The sequence below is a fragment of the Aptenodytes patagonicus genome, chromosome 10 (genome assembly GCF_965638725.1).
Source record: "Aptenodytes patagonicus chromosome 10, bAptPat1.pri.cur, whole genome shotgun sequence".
Taxonomy (NCBI): Eukaryota; Metazoa; Chordata; class Aves; order Sphenisciformes; family Spheniscidae; genus Aptenodytes; species Aptenodytes patagonicus.
The window spans coordinates 23,001,043-23,021,939 of record NC_134958.1 but is presented as its reverse complement, the minus strand read 5'-3'; the positions used below and the strand labels follow the sequence as shown (position 1 = coordinate 23,021,939).

Here is a 20,897-nt window from a genome sequence, read left to right as displayed (position 1 = left end):
CGAGAAGGTGGAAAACCTCCTAGTATCATACTCGCTCCGGGAAACTGCTGCTTGGGTCGAGCCCTGTTTGAAAAAAAGACTATCATGTTTGCTCTGCTGGGCTCTGCAATGCATAACAGTGTCTGCATTGCAGTCTCAAACTGCAATCCAACACCATCTGTCCCTTCCACTTGCAGCACTGCATCACTCCAGGGAGTCTGTTCTTCAGGGGGGATCCAGAAAGTGCCTGGCTGTGCTGTCCCCCAGTACCCATGACAGCCAGCAGAAGGGCAAAATGCCCCAATGATTTGTATTACGAGACTGAAACTAGAAATGGCTGCTCAGTGAAACTGTATGAGAAGCAGGACAGGGAAAGGGCGCTGATTTGTTTTAATTTAATTATTTTTTAAAACAAATTCAGTACAATCAACAGCAAATATACTTAAATCCTCTTCAAACACCTTATGGAAAGGAAGTCAAGGAGCAGAGAAGCGTGGAGCTCTGCACTGCTGTGGCTACATGTAAATCTGTATGAAGGAGCTACTTTAACAATAGCCTAAGCCACCAACTCGCCTTTCCTGAGCGTTCTCGGATTAGAGGACAGGGAAGCAATGCAACCAAGGGACAAGACATCAGACCTGGAGATATTTCATTGCTCTGCTCAGTCTCTGACTTACTGAGTCACACCGAGAAAGACACTTCTGCTTTATCTCCATCTCTCTATGCACCTCCTGCCTGCCTGTGTTATGAAGCAAATTAACCTAGTAGTGAATTCTTCAGGGCTGTAGCCGTCTCTCCCGAAACATCTGTACAGCACCTTGCACAATGTCATCTCAAACTTCAGCAAGGCATTACGCTCTGCTGTAAGTGAAGCATTCACAAATTATGACACCACAAAGATGAAGCCTGAAATTTGTAAAGTATGCACCAGTGCTCTCCCTCTGAGTCTGTGATGCTGGGAAGAGGAAATGGTTCAGCTCTGTCATGAATTAGTGTTCTGACAGCTCGGTGCAATCTAGCCATGACTTGCATGGCTGCTTTCCTTTCACATTCCCAGGAGCATGCTCTGCATTAGACCATGCTCTGCCTCAGGCTCTGCTCCAAAGCAGAAGAGAAAGTATGGGGAGAAAGATGAAATTGCCTTGACTAGCTTTTCTTGTCCTGAAAACATGCTCCTGACATGTGGAGAAAGCTGCAGGGAGCTTTCTCTCTGCTTTGGAGAGCACGGAGACAGGAAAAAATAACTAATTTTCAAGCCACTTGTAAGGTTGTGGCTTCACTCACATTACGCCTGACAACTCACCCTGCGTATTGGAACTCCCCTGGGAACAGCACAGGGTCCAGGGGTAGCGGGGCTCTTGCTTTTCACCAGACCTTTATGTCTTTAAACAGACCCTATTTGTCTGCAGATTGCTCTTCTTTCCTCTTCCCCTTAACATAGCGTCAGAGAATTTAGAAAGCAAGAAGGTTATCAATACATCACCAAGCCATTTATTCAAGAGATAAGCATGTAAAAGAAGAAGATGCCTGGGTAAACAAATGCCACAGGTTCTGCAAATCAGCTGTCTCTAGATCCTTCCTCTGAGCTGTTGTTTCTGGACCTTTTGGGGCTCTGAGAGGGCAAGACCGCTCTGTCTGGCTAACTGCTCCACTCACAGGCAGCTCCATAACTACACACTTCCTGCAGGGGGTCCACCTGTACTTACTCTCCTCCCTGCCCACGCATCATCTCCACAGACTATATGTATTATGATCATGAAGCAGATAGTACAGTCTCAAGTGACTAAGTAACAATATGCTGAAGGCTCTCTCGGGAACCTGCTAAAAGCAAAGCATTAGACTCAAGACACAATTCTTTAGCATTCACACTGGAATAAAGTAGGAGAATGAGCATTCAAAAGAAAGCACTTTTGTGTAATACCAGCATAAGTAGAGAAAAGATTTAGGATGCAAGCCTCTGCTCACCTCCTCCCACTGATGAATATAGCGGATGAGCCGGGAGAGCCGCAGAAGCCGCAGGAGGCTGAGGATCTTAGTGAAGCGCACGATGCGCAGTGCCCGGGCTGTCTTGTACACCTCAGAATCAATGCGGGTTTCAACAATCAGGAAGATATAGTCCACGGGGATGGAGGAGATAAAATCCACCACAAACCAGCTCTTCAGGTACTTCATCTTGATCCTCTGTGGGTCTAGGATGATCTCTGTGTTGTCCTCCACCACAATGCCTGTTCGGAAGTTGAGGACAAGGTCGATGAGGAAGAACGTGTCCGAAACCACATTGAAGACAATCCATGGGGTAGTGTTTTCATCCTTGAAGAAGGTGATGCCCACAGGGATGATGATCAGGTTCCCTACCATCAGGAGCAGCATGGTCAAATCCCAATAAAACCTGGACAGCAACACAGAGACATGTGAGATCAGCTATAGAGTGGGAGATCAGGGAGCCCAGGTCAACAGAACTACTGTGCTTTATACATCTCTACTGTCATTCATTCCCTATGCTCTACTAGTCTGCCTGAGGTACTCAGAGTGCACAAGCTGCTAATTAAGTACTTAATATCATAGGAACACTCATCTTCTGGCTTAGAGGGTTCAGAAAGGAATTGAGTACATGGCTGGACATGCCCACTTGAAAACTTTGACTGGGACTTCGGAGCCACCCAATACTTGCAGTTATTACGACGACTGTTAGGTAAAGAGAGAGAGAGAACAAGTATTTGGAAGGCCTCAGAGTTCGTACGCCAATAAAGCCATTTGGGGTTAAAATCATCAGGCTTGCTCCTACTGTTAAAATCATCAGGCTTGCTCCTACTGTCTGATCCTTCTTTAGAAGTAGCTAGCACTGATAGCATCGGGATCAGGATGGAACTGAAGACTGCTGTGATCTGCAGTGTTCAGTTTAGATTTCTTGCTGAGCCAAGCTTACGCTGATCCTGGACTTTAGGATTTTAGTCCACACTCTATAGACTCCTGTGTTGTACAGAAATAATCAATAAAGCTTGGAGTCACGTGCCTGGAAATATCTATTTCATTTCTAAAGTAAGCAATGACAACATTTAACTACTGTTCCACGAAGCACAGTCTCCAAGAAGCTTATCTTCACATTAGTGGCAAGTCAGTATTATCCAGTAGGCCTTACAACAACATTCATTTTTGGTTTTGAAGGCGCACACAGTTTGAATATAGCTCCTAATTTATTGTTTGAGATTTTTTAAAGATTTTCCCCAGGTATTACTGTAAAACATACACAATCACACAATGTTGCCACAACTCACCCAGAATGAGGACTAAAAACTTTTCTGGGTCTCATACTTTGTTGAGGAGTCTCACAAAGGAGCCTCGCTGCCCAACACAGTGGTCCTCCAGCCCCCTCCAAATGTTTCGCATGTAGAGATGCCAATGTATTGTGGTTTCACATTGCCAAGTTTTCATCAGCTCTACATTGTATACCACAGGGCGGCTACTATAATATTGTGAGGTGTCATAAATAACTTGTATTAAGATGCACTTGTCACAGCAAGTGAGCAAAGTACACAGAGCAAACCGATTATCAGGTTTGGTTGCTTAAACCTGAAGATGCAACGTTCAGAAAGCTGCAGTGGCTCTTCCAGTCAGTCACACAAATTAGCATGGTGTTTATATTATTATTAATCTCTTGAGTACCAAATAAGCCTAACTTCCTAGACCATAAAAAAGGTGACAGCAAGTTAACACAAGGGAGAGAATTGGGCCTTCCTTTAAACCAATCATCTCTATAGCAGTGAAGTCAACAGAGCCCCATTCCTGGAAGTGTTCAAGGCCAGGCTGGACGGGGCTTTGAGCAACCTGATCTAGTGGAAGATGTCCCTGCCCATGGCAGGTGGGGTTGGAACTAGATGGTCTTTAAGGTCCCTTCCAGCCCAAACCATTCTATGATTCTATGATTTACAATGATGTAACGAAGGAAACTGTTGGGTTTGCTGAAGAAGGACATGCACATGCTGCTTCTCTATCTGTCTAAATGTTTTAGGAGAAACAGATTTGCCTTAAAGATCCTCAAAATCTAGCTTTGGTAAGAGTTGTTCAGCTTAAGCCTGGGCCTTGGACCAGACTGAGCTGCTGCAGAACAGTATCACTATAGTGAGGCAACTACACTGATTTGTTAAACACTCAGCAGGAAAACAAAAAGGGCAGAATACGCCTTAAAAGCCTTCTCTGTATAGATTCTCTCTCCCTGTTAAGAACATAACACTTTAAAGCACCTAAAAGCATATTTAAGATTCCAGCTATTACACATGTACAGACAGGGTCACAAACCAGCAGCACACCAGCAATTCTCAGAAACGTTCAGCAGAGGCTGATGGGAACTGACTGTAGTATGAGCAAAGTTATCCACTAATGAGGTTTCTAAAAATGTCATCAACTATCTCTTTCTTGCTCTCAAGGTGCCATGCCCCTGCAGGCAAGGCAGCATGCAATCCTTCACATAGGATAAAGGTACAGTTGGTGCTGGTAGACACCCAGCAATGAGATTTGTCCATATGCTTCTAAGAGCAAGGCCGTGCCACACAGTAATATGCATTAATACTGTATAAATCCATGTTGCAGTCTTCCTTATTAAGGGCCTGAGATGATGCTGCAGCTTTCTTAGTCAATTAATCTAGATAATCGCACAATAGCAGGAAGTCTGGAAGCAGCGTGTATATTATTACTGAAAATAAATAACCTCCCAGCCATCTTTAATTTGCCTTAGGGGATACAGAAGGAGATATGCACAAAGAAAATTATTTTTCCCAAGTTTCAAATTAATGGCATGAGACAGACATGGCCAGACATGCAGACGTGTAAAGGTAAGTGGCTTTCTTCAGAGATCTTTGGATTTTTGTGCCTCTTATTTTTACGCTGGCTGGTGATTTCAATACTTAGTGGCAACTGTGGACAATGACAACAGTAGCTAGAATGGCTTACAGATTAAGTAAGATGTTTTCCACACACACAACCCCAGTAAAATGCTTTCTGCCTGACTGTAGTACTTCCTGCTACCCCAGTCAAGCATGGTCATACCACCGTCAGCTGTCCTCCATCCTGATTTACAGCATTTCTTGCTATTCCAGTTCTAAGATCTTCAAACTCTCTTCACACATGCTCTTCAGTCCCAGTCTGCTGCTACTGCTGAACTGTCCACAGAGAATCATGGTTTGCAATGTGGGCAAGCAAAGATGAAGTGCTAAAATTCATTGCCATGTGTTTCTTAAACCACAGTTCGACTCAAAGGTGTACTAGTGACTCAAGATTATTGTCACAGGCTCCCCTCAGTTCTGACCTTTAAAGCCATCACTTACAAAACACAGGAGGTAAACTTTTGTATCCAACGCACCCCTGCTAATAAAAGGGTATCCAAGGTGTCAGGGAGGAGATAACCTTTGGACTCTACGAAGGAGGCAGAAAAAGCTGAAAAGCACGAAGAATTTGGTCTGCGCACCAATTCCAGCACAGGATAGTCACCTGCCTTTACAATGTAAACTGCCTAGAAGTTAAAATTTAACTATTAAGATTCCACAGCTCCCGCACATTTTAATTTTACCCACATATGAAGTATGATCTGCTCAGGGTGGCATCACTAGATTTAGACTGAATAGACTCTCAGGGACCACAACACCTCAGAGGTCTAATATCATCCATGTGTCATTTTGTATTTACGCTGAGGAACATCTTTTCACTCCCTGTAAATTATTGGCCAGAATGACTAACGGTGCATGTGATGTATGTAAGGGCAAGCACCAACTATTTAATAACCCATGTTTTCTGTATTTCTGTTGTTCCTTTCACCCAGGGCTTCCACGGAGCTGACAGTGATGAAATTGGCTCCACTGCACCCATGAGAGGCAGATAGAGTTATTATCCCTGTCTTGCAGATAGAGAAGCCGCATGGCAAAATTCAGAGAATGGGATTTGTCCATGGAAGTCCGAGGCTAAATAAGGGTTAGGACCTGAATTTGATTCTTGAGTCTAACCAGATCTGAAGCTATTCATATGGCTTGAAAAAGAGTTTAACAGAGATGCATCTCATGGACATCTTCCTCTGATACCCTGTCTCCTTCTCACTTCTCTTCCTGTTTTCAAAAGCCTACATAAAAAATTAAGAAATATGAATGTATTGTTTGACTCGGTGCGACTGAACAGCTCACAGCACAGGGAACAGCCAGCACTATATAAACCAGATGTCTTGTTCAAACATACTTGTTTTTTATACTACATCCTACTCTATGCATGCTTCTTAGATCTGAAAATCACATTTTAACATGCACTGCTACCTCTGATCTTTTAATTATATTAAAATATAATATATTATTAATATATAATTAATATAATTATATTAAAATATAATATATTAATAATATATTATTTAGTTGTAACAGAATGCATCTGAGAATTAGTGTGGCAAATACACTTCAAGAATATACGCTCTTTAAGCATAGTTGGTGTCACTCAGTTGATTTGATAGTATGTACACTTCGTTTGTGGTTTTTGACCAGAAAGTTAGATCATCTTTCTGTTCTGTCTAGTGCATAAAGTAACAGCAGGCTAGGAATATTGCTTTTGGATGTCATTTTTTTTAATTAAACAAACACTGATTTTTCAAAACTATTTGATGATGCAGTGTAACCAATTATAGTGCATGAGCTCAGGAAGGATTGTGACCAGTTGGAGAGGAAAGAGTGAATTGCAGAGGTTAGCCCGTTCAGCATCACTGTGTCAGTATGGCATTCAAAACCTGCCCCTGAGTGGGGCACATCTGTGGCCTTAACTTCTGTTCTTGCTCTGTAGTGTTTGCACTGTCAAGAGAAAATAGACTTGAGCAACCTCACCTCTAAATTAACAAAGCTTTTTGGATGTTTTCGGCTTGTGCTGAAAGGCAGCCAACTCTGGGTTGAACTGAGGCACTGCCTGAAAGTGCACGGAAAGGAAGCGAAAATAAAAATGCATCTAACTGGAAATGCCAGGGAGCCAGGATATTCTCACCAGCAACGGAATTCAGCTCAGACACCGTGGCCAACCTTCCTAACCTTACAAGAACAGATCTTTAATGAACTATCTTGCTAAAACCAAAACCAAAGACAAATCCAATTGCTCGACCAAGCCCAGGCAGGAGCACTGGCTCGGTGCTGACTCAAGAAACAGAGTGCCACCTACTGAGTCACAAATGACATCTCCATCCTCTGCTTTGCATGGGGAAGACTTGCTACATTATTCCTTTAAAGAGCTGATGAAAATCTGCTCTTTTCTCCAGAGTGGCAGCTCCCTTCCTCCCCTCTGGATTGCATGTTGAATTAGACACTGCTGTGCTCACCAGCAACTATCCTGACAGGAAAGAGGTCGCGCTTTAATTCCCAGGACTGCTAGTCGGGCTAGAAATAGAAATCATCTTTTGTAAAGAGCATTAGCGTATGTCAGTGTGGCTGAAACAGCAACAGTGGGAGGAAAGTTTACTCCAGAAAGCAGCCACTCACATAGGTATCTGAACACAGGGGAGAGAGAAAGAGAAAAAGCAGGAAGAGAGCCTCCCCTGTCTTTGGAAGCATTACTTCTCTGAGATATGAGTAGGTGTATTTCTACTGAAGAGTTACAAACTTTGCATTATTCACAGAGATAATAGGAGGAACATGGTGATTCACTGCTCCTAAACACACTAAAGAACACTTAACCAGCTACCGAGTCCAAGAATTCACTTGCTAGAAGAATTAATTTATTTATAGGGAGTTATTCAAATACCTGTGCACTTGAAAACCTCTTTGAAATGAACACCCACCAAAGAAAGAGTCAAGTGACTTACAAAAATATTCTGCATGCTATATAATAGGAAATGATTAGGGGGACCTAGCTAAAGAATAAGATAAACAGTTTTAATTCCTTCTGACCAACCTATGCAAATAATATGTATCCTCTGCCATCCTGAATAAAACCCATGAGAGCGCTGATAATTAGCCATGCATTACAACAGCACGAGGAAAAGAGCTCTGCTGTGTCCCAGCCTCCTCTAGAATTCCCTGGCTGCCTGCTTCGGCAGCACTGGCTGCTCCTCATTCAGCCACGGTTGTCCCTGTCTGTTACAGAACATGGGCTGCACCAAATTCAGCTTCGCTGCCAGTTGTTGATGTGCAAATACATAGAAAAAGTAGATTTTATAGATTATATAGATTTTAAAGATTATAGATTTTATAATACATAGAAAGTGTAGATACACCCGGGGCTGATACAGAGGTTAAGGGCTACGCTCAGATTACCTGCACCTATGGGTCTAAGGAAGACGTTCCAACTATCTCCTCATGATGACAGTAAGGAGGCAGGACTGTGAGCCCTGTACAGCTAGTAGCCTGAACTGTTCATCTTTCTTTTGAACTTAGATGCCGTGGTCATCATCATGCCTCAGCTGGGTATCAGAGAGTGAGTGGTATCAGTGAGTTACTAAGATGGGATACAATTCTGCATGTGATTAACTTTCCTATCAGGAGCAAAAGGACTATTAGCTAGAGATGAATTTTAAGTGCTTACATAAACAGGTGTATGATTAGAGATATCTCACAGCACAGCATCCGCTACAAATAAGGTGTATGCCTTGGAGCACTTTGCATCTAGATTTCTTAAAACTCACGTGTTGTCTTTGACAAAATTTTCATTGAATTCAACTGTCAGTTTTACTTGAGGCAAGGTATTTTCCAAGGCCTGTATTTAGCCTTTGACTTAGATTATCTCCAATCTACATAATTGCTCACCTAATCCCCTCTGAACAGTGCAGAATGCAATACCGTGTTTCGAGTTTAACACATATGCTCATATTATTACCTTAAAATATAATTATGTGATTTTGGTGAGTGGAAAATTAAGAAAGCTATTGCTTATGTAATACTTTCAAACGGCATTTGCAGTCCAAGCAAGGTAGCATATTAGCTTTTTATTGCTTCTCTATCATCAATTTTTAAATCTAACACTACATTTTTAAACAATAATCAACATTTTTCAAAGTAATGTCCATACATTCATTAAATCCCAACAGACATAATTAAGAAGGTATTATCATCCTATATTACAAACAGATAGACTATGAGATACTAAAGATTTAAGTAGCTTATTCTGAGGTAGAACTACTATCCAGAAAATATGGTTGCCTGGTTTCAGAAGAGGTTTCCAGTCATGTTATATACTGTAATTTGATCAGCAGCAGCAAAGGGGAAATTTCCTTTCTTTTCCATTGTAAAAATATAAATATACACATTACTTAGTGATATTTTTATTCCAGCTATAATACGTGACAATTTGCAAACAACACGTTTGAGGCAGTGATGCATTTAACCAATTATAACATAGTACATTGTGAATTATGCCCTTTCTTTAACTTATAAAACACAATGCATTATATCAATATGAGTTAGCTTAAATTATTAGTTCTTTGATAGCGCCTACAATACACCCATTCTACTGTCAGGCTTCTTAAAGAGATGAAGATTTGTGTGATGGAGATTTTTAAAGGAGAATTCAAAAAAATTGAGGACTAGTAAAGCAGACCTTATGTCAAAGGTAATCTACCAAGGAATGCATTTGAACTACGAAACAGCTCAATGCTCTGAATAAACATGGAGTTTGGTAGCTGTTGGCACAGCCCCTGCTGCCAGCATGGTCAGAGTGGACCACAGACAGCACCGCAGTGGACAGCCCCCTCGGACGAGCCCAGGCTTTTATTGCCATGACTATAAAAGCCTTGGAGCTTGCACTTCCCACTGGCTCTGGTCAAAAACTGCAAAACGCAACGTGAGCTCATTACCAGGGGAGTTATCTTTTTCATCAAGTATTAGCTAAAGAGAAATGGCAAAGCCTTCGCCTCGTGTGGGCTCTGGTCTCTGCAAGGAGGGATAACATGCCACCTGCTGGGACCTCCAGGGAAATCTCCCCTCTGTGGCTCTTCTGGATAGCTGGGACACTCAACATTGCCTATGGGAGCTGCTAGAGGAGCCACCAAGAAACTGGTGGTGATTGTCCTTCATAAAAACGAGATTTATCAAGATAGAGACATTTCTATGGCCTCCATCTAGTCAGTTTAAAACAGGCTTTGTGAATCAGCCAAGGCAAACAGCCCCGACGTTCTGCAACTTTGTTGGAACAACTTCATTGCATTTCCTGGTTTTCTGTCTCAGAAAACCCAAGCACTTTGTATTATCTTTGCGCTGAAGTGCACTGGTCATGAACCAAAACCACATTAAGAAAATTATTGTTCAAGCATGTAAAAAAAAAATGGAACCTTACCCCAAAGAGCTGCTGACACCCCTTCTCATAAGTGTATTTAACTTTCACTCAGATAGGGAAGCTGATGATAGAATTTAAGCGACTTGGCTAGGACAACAGCACTCTAACTACTAGATAGTGCTATCTTTCACTCAAGTTCCTCCAAATGCCATACGGTGTATGTGAACTACACAGCAAGTGGTATCACTAAGCTCAGTTTCATGGAGACTGAGCAAACCTTGTGGGGTGTCGTTTCATTACAGTCTGAGGCATGTCAGGACAGAAGAGTTCACGGAGGCTACAGCGCTGCTGCCTGGCTTGCACGTGTCCTGGGATAATGAGCGTTCTGGACACCTAATCTGTAAAGTCAACATCTACCACCTAACCCTGCAGTGTGCTTAATAGAAACTGTATAAGCATTTTCAAGAGTTTTATGTGCAATCTGCCATTCAATAAATGCAAATGTATTGGAACACTTACACCTAGTCCTTGGTCCACAGACATACTGTATCACACAGAAACAATATGCTCCTGCACTTCATTTCCAGTAATGCTGAAACATAAACAAGTCACAAGAATAAGAAAAGTCATGGTGGATTCTGCATGAAGTAGTCAATTGACCACTCTCCTCAACTCCCACTGCCTTCCTGCCTGCAGATATCATCCTAACAGATTAAACCGTATCTTAAATCTATACTTAGAACCCAGTCTTCCCAGAGAGGTAAAAATAAACAAGATTTCATTTCCCCCTTTGGGGAACGCACACACAGAAACAGAGATAGCCACAAGAGACTTCGTTTGTTCCGGCTCTAAATGTGGAGTATGGAGGCCAATAGAGTATACACCCCATTTCTGACTAAAAACAGCATTAGTAATATTTCTCACTTGCCTGGACGCAGCTATTACTAGCTCATGGAGAATTCCCCTGTACCAAGCTGCAAAAGCAATGAAATTTTTGTGGCTACTACCTGTAGGAAAGCTTATTCCCTCTCTTTTTGAAGGCCCAAAAGAAGAACATTTACACACTGAACCTAAACAATTTATTGTTGTCCTCATAGCACCACTGAGGTGATCAAAGACACAAATTGTTCTGCAGTGGAAATTCATTGCAGCAGTGGCTGGAGACACCATTGGGAAGATAATACGGTACAGATTCAGTGGGAGATTTATAAGCACAAGTCTTCTCTAGAAGGAAACCAGGTCAGTACAACCACTGGCAAACCAAGCTCCAACCTGTCTGGACGGACTCCTCTCCCTGCTGGTGGTACGTTAGACCATTTCAGGCTCCCTGTTGAGGGAAGGTATAGACAGATTGCACACCGGCTGCTGGTGGTCTGGGATTACCTTCCACACAGCCACATCACTACATAAGATGTGTTCCACTCCGTGGCTGTCTCATGAAACTTCATCAGAAGGAACCTGCAGCACCACATCCTCCCAGAGTTAAAGAATTAAGTACAATTTTCTATTTGTAGCATTTAACCAAAACTGTGCTCATGGCAGAAAGCCCAGGCCAGAGAGCTTAACCCTCTCTTCATATCCCACCCTACTACGCTCATAAATATGTCTTGATTTCCCCCTCCCCTGCCCCCCCCCCGCCCCTGCTGAATCCCAAAGGTTTTCAAGGTGTTAGATGTGTATTGATTTCACAGAGCTCCCAGAATACATTATGTATGAGACTGACATGCTAAGGGCCTGGCAATTCTGCATTGTTTGATCTTCTGAAATCTCTCGCTTGTATGAATATGGAAAAGTTCCTCTTTGTTTGCCGTCCATTGATCCAGACGTTGACCCTTCTCTGTGTGCATTTATCTCTGATGATTTAATAATGAAAAAGACCAATAAACTGAGGAAAGCAAGGAAGCCCCTTTAGGGGGACTTATTGCCATGGAAACGCGCCATATGTTGTTGTTGTAGAAAATGGATAGATCAATAAGGGCTGCAGCTTCCAAGTCATCATGAATATGTTGTGGAATGTGAAGGACTAAAGCCTAAAGGCATGCCTTTAGTTGTGACATTATGAAGTTCAGGCCCTGGCCCATATCCAACATCTAGGATGACTCAAATTCAAACGTTTGGGCAGTCTGTTAGAAAGGTGGATCTGCACTAGGGAGTTCTGAATTGTCTCAAAAAGCGGCAATATTGGGCCAAGGGTTTGATTTGTACCCAAGTATATGAAGGAAAGGGACTGTGTCTTATTTTGGAGTGCCCAGACTCCCATTTCTTGAGACATACAAGTAGAGATTTCAAAGCCTACTTTTCTGAATCTGATCTTTCACCCTTACTTGCCAGAGTATTAACAGCAACTCACACTTACAGGATTCAGTGCTGCAGGTACAGACTTTACATCTATATAGATGATATAGATATATGTATGTATGTCTATTAGTTCAGAGCAAATGCTACTGCAAGAGTGGCAGAGGACATACGACACCAGCTGATGTAACAGGTATCTTCCACCAACTTGTCTTCTTGGTAAGTTACAAGGATGACAGGCAGGATTCTTAACTATTTCATATTGACATGGCTCTCCTGACATAATATGAGTTTACGTGAGATGAGAATGTCAGCCTTACCACTAGGAACCCAAAGTTACTAAAATTAAACACTAAAATAGGGCAGAGAGATGGCAGGAGCCACATAAGTAGATAAGAATCACGGTTTAGAAAGCGGGGGACAGTGTAGGGGACACTGCTCTGCTTTCTGCTAGCTGTTGTTTTGCTTTGGATTGACAAATTTATGCCCTCATGCTATGCAATAGGCCACAAAGAGGTGACAAACGCATGCAGCAGATAGCTAAGTCATCTGCCAGGCTGACAAAAAGACTTCTAGCCATCCGAGACGCTAAAAATGTTCCTCCTAGGTATTGCTATCCCACAGCTTGGTGTTGATTAGGAATCACAACTCCAGGCTCCCCAAATGGAAAGCGGCGTGAAACAGAAGGTCTCTTATTACAACATGTAGGCTCTCATAGAGGCTCCTAGAGGCCCAGGTTTGGGGCACCCACCATAACCTTTGAACTATGCACCACCAACCATCTCCACAGCAGGTCACCAGTGGGCTTAAGCAGCCTTAGAAACAACTATGTATGTCGTTTAGCTGAGTAGCTGGCCATTTACATCCAGTTACTTTACAATGAAAGACCAAAAAACAGAAGAAGGGCTTCCTGTGCCTGAGGATGGATCAAACCTGAGCCTGATCCAGTTACTTTATGATGAAAGACCAAAAAACAGAGGAAGGGCTTCCTGTGCCTGAGGATGGATCAAACCTGAGCCTGATCCAGCTGTCGTTCAGCTCCATTGCTTCATTCAGCTCCTTGAAGCAATTTACTCAATGAGATACATCTCTGCTTGCAGGATAAGGCACACGTGCTCTCTCATATTCTCTCTTCAACTTTTAAAGTTACCAGGATTTATGTCTGAGACAAGTAACAGCATCTGCCAGACTTCAGCACCTGTGCACACTTATTCCTACCACTCTGCATGAGCCCTGGATATGCCAGATGGGGCACGGAGGAAAAGTTTAACCTCCTTCCTGTTTAATGGCAGGATGGGAATCCCAAAAGCTGCCAGAAAGAGGTAACAGAAAGTAGAAAAGTTTGGGGTTTTCCAAATGGTCTGCTGAAATGATCATATTCAAAGATGTGTTACTCTAAAGGCTCAAAACTTCCTAAACCACATGCTCACTGAAGAGAGAGAAAGCCAGAGTGACAGAACATGTTCCGGGCATGTAGCTTTCATCCCCGACAAGGGCACTTCACCACAGACCTAGTGGTTGTGTAGCACAGGGGTAACAGGACCTGGAAGAGAGAGTTTGCTCCCAACTTACACTCCCAAGTCAAATGCCTTCTTTAACAGGCATTGCTTCTGGATTAAAAACACTTTGGCCAACAGGGATGCCAACTCTAGTGCAAATTTTCTGCCTACCCTGTGAACAGCAGTATGGCTTCAAGTATTAGAGGCTGAGGAAATGCCAAAGGAGCAATGTGTACAAACCGTGGATTGGGATGGATGGAGCATATATTTTGTACTGTTTCCAAACTTCGGCCCCTACTGATCAGTATTACTCCATGAGAATCAACAGGAGAACACGGATTTACATCATAACTTTCAGCACTGGTGGGAAATGTTAATGCTGGCATCACTGTTTCAGAAAAGCTTCAGCACGAAGTGCCAGCCATAAGCCTCTTTCTGTGGGGAAGATGGGGGTGGAAGGGAGTATGACATCTAAAATGATAACGACGTAGTGACTACGTGTGTTTCCATTTCAAAAGCAGAAAATATTTTTCCTCCCCAACTCTCCTGCTGCTAACATCAAACTCTTGTTTGCAATGAGTTATTCAGGCTGGATTGGAGCACAATGAATCCTCAGAAAGACTAATGCTGCTGGGATCTTGGGGCTATTCAGGTATCCAAGACCCCAGACAAGAGATGAATCACCTTCTAAAAATGCAGCAGTTAAGGAAAAAAAAAAGTCCAATTGCCTCTGATTATTTTAGGTCTCAGAAGAAACATACTGCGCTAAGGCTATGCTTATCTAAGGCATCCACGTGAATCCACTATCCCCTCCAAACATCGGATGCTGAATTAATTACTGCATGTACTGAAACAGTATGTAGCTCACAAGAGATTTTTTCCTTTTGACCTCAAAGCACTTTATGGCAGGTGGCCGAGTCTCACCATCAGCACCTGCCAGCTGGGGAAACTGAGGCACAGAGAGGCAGTTATTTCCTGAGTGCCTCACTCGCATGGAGGTTCACAGCAGAAAGGAGAAGAGAGACCAGGAATCCCAACATCCACCCCAGTGTCTTAAGGGCACTCAACTCAGCTCACGACTTAGCGCTTCAGCTCCAGAGAAAGGCAGTTCCTTATGCAAGGAGCCACTGTGTTCCAAAACCCGTTTCAGTTTCTGAGAAACTATTATTTGGTGTCCCCACAAACATTTCTGCATTGAACTGACTGAAATGAGGAAACCCAGCAGAAGCTTAAGAGCAGCAGGAGACTTGGGGAAAAATGAGGAGGACTTGGTGAAAGCTCTGAGATAGGAGAATGGAAAACTGAGGAACTGGACATTTAAAATACTCCCCTAGAAACAACAGAGTCAGACACACTCTTCACCCAAACAGGACACTTTGAATCACCAGTTACACAGAATATCAAAAATTCAATGGCCAGATTTGGGGCAGGTAAGGCCTCTCCCCTCACGTCAGATTGGTAGGAGCCATTTTGGCTTTTCATCTTCCTGTGTGGCATGGAGCATGCTACATAACACTCCTGTAAAGGAAGAAGGTGCTAGGGGATCTGGGCATTTTCACTTAACACATATCTGCCTTTTGCCAAGACTCAGGATGGTGCTGGATCTCTCCCGCTCTTTCCAGGACACGCTGCAAATTTCTGACTTTTGATCTTTTGTAGAAAGGGCGCATCTTTGTTGTGTGATGGGGATTCTCAGGGGTTTCTCCTTTATCAAAGCTCTAATCCATGTTACAGGGTCTCAGTGACCTGCACGGTCCTCTCCAGCCGTTTGTTCCAGTCAAGAAACCTTCTGGAGCAAGTTGTAACTGCAGCCCCTTCTTTCCTCACCATTCCGAATCCCCATTACAATCAATGGGAGTTTGCATAATACCTCTCTTTAAAAAATATACAAAACAGGAAAACACTGGTTGCAAAACACAGCAGCTTGCTGTAACTCTACTATAATGTCCAGTGCTGCTCCTCCAATATATACAGTATTTTTCTCCCAGAGACATCCAGACAAATAGTGATGGGCACCATTAAAAAATGCTTAGATAAATCTTTTCCACTGTGGGCTGGGCTTGATCTGCTCTATTTAAGTCAATGGAACACAGCCATTGAGCCCTGGGGGAGCAAGTGCCAGCCCTAAATCATTTCTTTGATTAATTGTTCTTGGGAAGGAAGAATTCATTAAGCATTCCGCTCAGCAATTAGAAATAAATATATTTTTAGAATGAACAACCTGCCAGAAACAAGTTGTTTCAGAAATATATTCAGATTGATGCAGCCCATTTTCCATCAATATATAGCAAGGAGGCTCCAGCCTGCCAGTTTCCACCCTAAGCTAGAGGGACATTGCAGAAAAAGGTAGGACAGTCCTGTCACTGAGGAACTACTTGTGCTGTCTGCACAACTCAAGTTCAGATTCTGTGAGCATCTCTCTAGAAAATCATGTAGTTTCTCTGTATATTAGGTTTCCAGACATAAAATGGGAATAAATATCCTTGCTATTTCACAGAAATATTACAAAGCTCTTTCTACAAACAGCTGGGACAGTGCAGATATGATAGTCATGAAAACTCAATAAATAATGAAAAAAACCCACCTGTATTTGTACTTCAGCATCAGGGCTCAGACACACAACAAAGTGAATGTGAAATAACAATCTCTTTAAAGATTTTTGGACATATGACCAATATAATTCCCGCAGAATTCAGGTATAACTGAAACATGCAAGTAGTTTTGTTGACACAGTAAACAATTACCAAAAAGACAGTGGAACAGGTATCTATTCCAAGGCAGTGATATTTGAGCACTTTCCTGCCTATTTAAGGTGCAGATTCCACTGACAAATGAGGTGTAAGTGTATATTTTAAATCTACCTGACCCTGTTTTAAGTTTTAAATCCCCTTACTTCAAGGCAGGAACTCATCACAGAGCTCTTTCTATTTTCTTTTCCTCTTTTGGTGAGGACAGGGTCTATTCATGCCTGAAGCCCAGAGAAGCACATGCAACTGCAAGATGAGCAATGGCACTTTGCGGATGCCACAGCGCTCCTCCCCAGTCCAGAAAGATGTACTTCTGCTCCCGAGTCTGGAAGAAGAAACCCCCAAAGAACCTAAGCATGCTCTGGATACTGAAAGTTACAGCCACAAAAGACTATTCCAGGCTTTTAAATTTTGTGTCTTAAAAGACAAGACGTGTCTTATCCTTTGCTTGAGGTGCCTAGAGGCAAGTCTGTTTCCTGCCCTGTTTTGGGTACCTAGGATGGCAGCAATGTCTCAATGAATTCCATCTTTTCCAAGAAGCAACACAAGAACACACTCTCAAAGGCCCTCTTCTCTAAAACATGAAATATACTTGTAGTTTTTTTATTTCTACACATACAGGACCCAATTTCAAGGCCACTGTAGCAGGCACTGACTTAACCTTTGATTTCAGGAGGAGCAGGGATACGCTCTCATATTATGTAAATTAGCTGGGAACTTGTACACTTCGATAATGCTTGCTTATGTGACTTCTGTGTTTTTCTTCTTTTTAGTTAATCTAGTCCTTCTGTTTAAGTAAGCTTAGTAGTAAGGCAAAAGCTAGGGTTTTCCTCCGTGTTCTTTCAAATTCATCCCACCAGAAATATATGTGATATGACTCAGCCCAACTGGCTGGCACTCAGTAGATCACAGGAAGGCTGACAAAGAGACGTATAAAGATGGTTCAGTGATGAGGGTACCTGGAAGAAAGCTCTGCAAGTCACTTGAGCCAACATCCTCAGCACTCCCTGGTTTCAGTGGGCAACAGCAGAAGGTCTTTCACTGGAGTCCAGGAAAAGCAGATAGCAGATTAGCTCTGCTCTCAAGTATACCCAAAAACATTTTAGCTCATTAGATATTCAGATCGTAAATTAGGAATCTCCTTTATGAAAGACATCATTGAATCAGAAATAGCTATTTTGTGGGCAAAGAGCAGAAAATTCAGTGCTCTAAAATACTTCCACTGTGGCAACAGAGAGCTAGCCTCACTAAATCCTGCTTTGAAGATCCATTCCACAAACATCAAAACGTGAATGTAATCTGGTGTCTCTCACTGTAGTGCAATATTAGCAGGTCTCAGACAGTGCTAGACACAGTGCCCATATGTGTCTCAGAGGTACGTATACAAGAGAGACAGGCCAGAAGTAGCTCCAAGGAGTAAAACTGATTCCCAGTGTCACCCCCACTAGCTGCAATGGATTCTCACCAAGGAATTTGGCTCCATACGTCTACTGATAAAAACTAATTTCAAAGAAATGATGATCTATCCTTCTACATCCAGAAAAACCCCAGTGTGTGGAGAAATAATTTTACCTAGCACTGTAGCGAGGCTAACTCTGGGATGAAATGCAGCAGTTAAGCAGTACACAGCAGAACAACATACAACTACTGCTTCAGGGCAGGGTATGAATAAAGCTGAAGCACACCATTTAAACTGTACTAAAATTACTCACAGCGTTATCTGGCTGCCTATAAAGGCTAGTAGTCTGCTCTGTCAACAGTCATGGATTTTGAATGATCAAGGCACTTTATATTACTACAAAACTACTTTATTTGGAATATCTTCCCTTCCGCTTTCTGAGCTAACCAGGACCATATGTATTTTTCGTTTGAAAAACAGTTGTCGAAGAGCTTGTGGAGAAATCTCTCCCCTCCTCTTGTGACCAGCTGTAGGAAAGCTATGCTCCACCTTGAACCATTACAACTGGACGTATAGCCAACCACATGTCTTTTTCCCTAACTGGACTGCAGATCTTAGTATCCAAGTTTGGGGCAGGCACAAGTTTCCACTTACCTGTCCTTACCTGAAAGAGGTGCTCTTTCCTTGAAAAAAACTCAGCCACAAGGATGTGTACGGAAAGCAAGGCCTAAAGCTTATTTGTGGGCCAAGCTGAGGAAATGTGAGTGACTAACGTCAAGGCATCCTGTTCAGCTCTTTCACAGCTTGTCTCTGTACATCTTATCTAAGAAGACTGGAAAGAAATGCTGATGGCCTGCCATTACTGAGAAAATGTGTGTGTGATGATTACACTAGAGGAAGTGTTTAAGAACAGCTCAGCCTTGTGAAAATAATACCCTATAACAGCTGCCAAGTCCCAGAGGGGTTACATCTCCTGACTCCCCAAGTCATGCATGACTTCCATACATCAGTGTCTCCAACAGCTATGGTCATGAATAGGCATTGTCTTTCATCTCTACGGACAAGCCAACACCTCTGTCATTTCCTATTCACCATGGGGTGCTCTGCCCTGCAAAGACAGTTGTGCTGATTGGGAGACTGAGCTTTTGAGAAATTTCACTGTTTTTTTTTCCTGCTTTTAAATTTCAGCTATGAGAAACAAAGGACTGGAAAGACATCTGAGGTCTTTTAGGGTGGGAGGAAGAGCAAAAAAGAGGTGGTGGTGGTCTGGACGTGGGAATCACCATCCTGTGGTATCAGAGAGAGTGATCTTTGTACAGATGTTTGACATGCTCAGCACTTCTCACATCCACATCCTTCATGAGGTATTGTATTATTAGATGCACCCCCAACGTTATGTATTAATTTCCAAAGCAGACTCATTCACACACACACAACACATCCACCCACATGCAGTAATGCTTAGACAGACACAAAGCCATCCAGCAGCCAATTATTTGGGGTGGGAACAGCTTGAATTAGCTCATGATGAAGTTTAGCCTTAATTCTACTGAGCTAGAGAGGCTGGGAGCTGTGCATTGCTCTCCTGACTGGCTGCGGATCTCAGAGCAGGGCAGACGATGTCAAGGCAAACCTTTTTTTTGACTGCACTGCAGATTTTGCTGTGTGAATTTGCTTGCAGATGAGGCTTCCAGGTCCCCTGTTCAAAAGCAGGAGCCCTAGGCCATACCCACATCTGCCACCGTTAGCCTAAATGCTTGTTTGTGCTGCAAAAGGGGCACACAACCAGCACAGCTGCCCTTGTTTGGAAGTCTACACTTTGGCCCAACTTTCAATCAATGTCGGTAGGCAACAAGAAGCCAGAGGAATTCACCCCATTTGGGTGATGGATCAGGAGCAGATGAGAGAGGAGTGCCTGTGGTGCAAAGAGACAGCACAGAAGCCCAGGAATACACCGAGAGAACCTCCGAGCAATGTAACTTTACATGGTGTTTGCAAAACTGAGGACCAGAAACTTTCCAAATGTGGTCAGGGTTGAGCCAACAGTCATCGCCAAATCTGGAGTTTGATTTAAGTATGCCTTTGACCCAGGCATTTGTTCCACTTCCCAACTGTGGAACAAGCCTAGCTGCTCTCTAACCATAGCATACACAGTGTGTCACCTTAACCATGTCTGGCATGATCTGAAGCACACTTGTGTTTGCACTAAAAGCCAAGGGTCACAAACAATTACCTGAAAGATTCAACAGTCAGCGAGCTTAGAGGATGTTTTCTGAAGCTGCCACGCCACAGAAAAGGGCAGACATCTTGCCAGCTCCTGTGCCAGACCTTTTAACTCAGGAGTGTTTTACTAAAGTCAAGAAGTTGCATATTCCCAAAGAAAAGGGTAGCGCACCTTGCAATACACATGATCGGTGAGGAAAAGATGGAACATTTTCTTTTTAGAGCATCTCCAAACCCCATGCAGGGGCTGCACAATTCTCATTTACAGACACAGAAGGTAAAATTCATCTTGTCTCCCTCCCCATGCAGGCTTTTTCCTATCTATTTCCAGACTAGTTCTAAATGTGCCACACAATATAGCACCACACATGGAACTGTACAGGTATTGGTAACCAGTTTCCTTATTAAGACAAAGGAACCAACTATTCAGAAACCACCTAATAGTACATGGATCTACTCATTTTTGTGGTCCTAACAAAAGATGGACAAGAAATGTAACCAAATCTACAGCAGTACACAGAAAAGGATAATCATGAA

General features: G+C 42.8%; 1 protein-coding gene across 1 annotated transcript in view; it reads right to left on the bottom strand.

Moving 5' to 3' along the window:
* Positions 1–20,897, bottom strand: part of HCN4 (hyperpolarization activated cyclic nucleotide gated potassium channel 4) — a 114,991-nt gene that overhangs the window by 82,523 nt on the left and 11,571 nt on the right. The window contains exon 2 of the mRNA XM_076348743.1: positions 1,945–2,368. Within this exon, the coding sequence (XP_076204858.1) occupies positions 1,945–2,368 (424 nt within the window). The remainder of the gene's footprint in view (positions 1–1,944; positions 2,369–20,897) is intronic.